At 37.7% G+C, this 1,345-nt stretch overlaps 1 protein-coding gene across 1 annotated transcript; it reads left to right on the top strand.

Moving 5' to 3' along the window:
* The first annotated feature begins 382 nt into the window (after window positions 1-382).
* LOC133334923 (larval cuticle protein A2B-like) lies at window positions 383-1,009 on the top strand. Its single transcript, XM_061543239.1, has 2 exons — window positions 383-394; window positions 461-1,009. The coding sequence occupies exons 1-2, from the start codon at window positions 383-385 to the stop codon at window positions 1,007-1,009; spliced, it is 561 nt and encodes a 186-aa protein (XP_061399223.1).
* The last annotated feature ends 336 nt before the right edge of the window (window positions 1,010-1,345 follow it).

Genomic DNA, 1,345 nt, shown 5'->3' with positions numbered 1-1,345 from the left:
CGACAGTTATTACTTTCAATATGAATGAACTTGCATAATGCGTGGACAATGACACAAAATCATTCAAATCAATAAACATTGTTTTGCCAATAATGCTATGACACATAATAAAATAATAAGAAAACAAATCTCCCTGTCACTAAATAAGCCAACAAATGAACGAACGGTGAATGCTGTGGCTGGTAAGGTAATTTATGTTTAAATAAGAAATACAAAAAAATCAATAAACAAAATAATATCTGTAAATTGAAAATTCCCTCAAATCGATTTTTGCTATAAAAGTTGATTGATTTTGAAAATTAGCTATCATTCATTACTGGTCTTTACCTCTACAAGGAATCGATTTTGTGGAACTTGGCAAACTACCTTTTATTGTAACAACATGGCTTTCAAGGTAAGTGATGATGATGATGAAGAAATATTTTTGGTTTACCACTAAAGCATTGCTGTATTCCTGCAGTTTGTTTTCGCTCTTGCCTTCGTTGCTGTGGCCAGTGCTGGCTATGCTCCAGTTGCCTATCATGCCGCTGCACCTGTTGCTGTCGCCCAAAAAGTCGTCGTCAAGTCCGAGGAATACGATCCTCATCCCCAGTACAAATTCAGCTATGGTGTTGACGATAAAGTGACCGGTGACTCAAAGAGCCAAACTGAAGAACGTGATGGTGATTTTGTTCGTGGTGAATATTCTCTGATTGATTCGGATGGTTACAAACGTACCGTTCAATATACCGCTGATGCTGTAAATGGTTTCAATGCTGTCGTTCAACGTGAACCTTTGGGACATGCTGTGGTGAAGACTGTTGCCCCAGTTGCTCACTATGCTCCAGCTACTGTTGTTAAGACCCACTATGCTGCCCCCACTGTGGTAAAGACTGTGGCTCCAGTTGCCCATTATGCCGCCCCCGCTGCTGTCGTTAAGACCCATTATGCTGCTCCCACTGTGGCTACCTATGCTGCCCCTAGTCACTACCAATCATACGGTGCACCTGTTTACAATTACCATCATTAAGTCATTGTTTGTTAAACCCAAATCGATTCGCAGTTGTAGAGTTTTGTTCAATGTTGTTATATTTATTTATTTTGAATTTGTTTCTTCATCATGTTGTTAAATAAATAAACATAGTTTTTCCGAATCAATGAGTTAATTATAAATGTGTAAACACAGGGCGTCAAACATATCTTTGATAACATCAATTGGGGGTCATTATTACAAACAATTTCTAAAATTATTACTGATATTCGGATGTATTAAACGTAATTAGGCCCTGCAAAAGTACTCGGTGTTATAGCGTATACATTTTGCATTTGCAAAATGGGATGGACTGCATAATAACTATGTTATAAA

Source organism: Musca vetustissima, unplaced genomic scaffold (genome assembly GCF_032173495.1).
Source record: "Musca vetustissima isolate MV318-11 ecotype Yass unplaced genomic scaffold, APGP_CSIRO_Mvet_v1 utg8758, whole genome shotgun sequence".
Taxonomy (NCBI): domain Eukaryota; kingdom Metazoa; phylum Arthropoda; class Insecta; order Diptera; family Muscidae; genus Musca; species Musca vetustissima.
The sequence above is the reverse complement of the archived record's forward strand: the minus strand, read 5'-3'. Positions and strand labels throughout refer to the sequence as shown.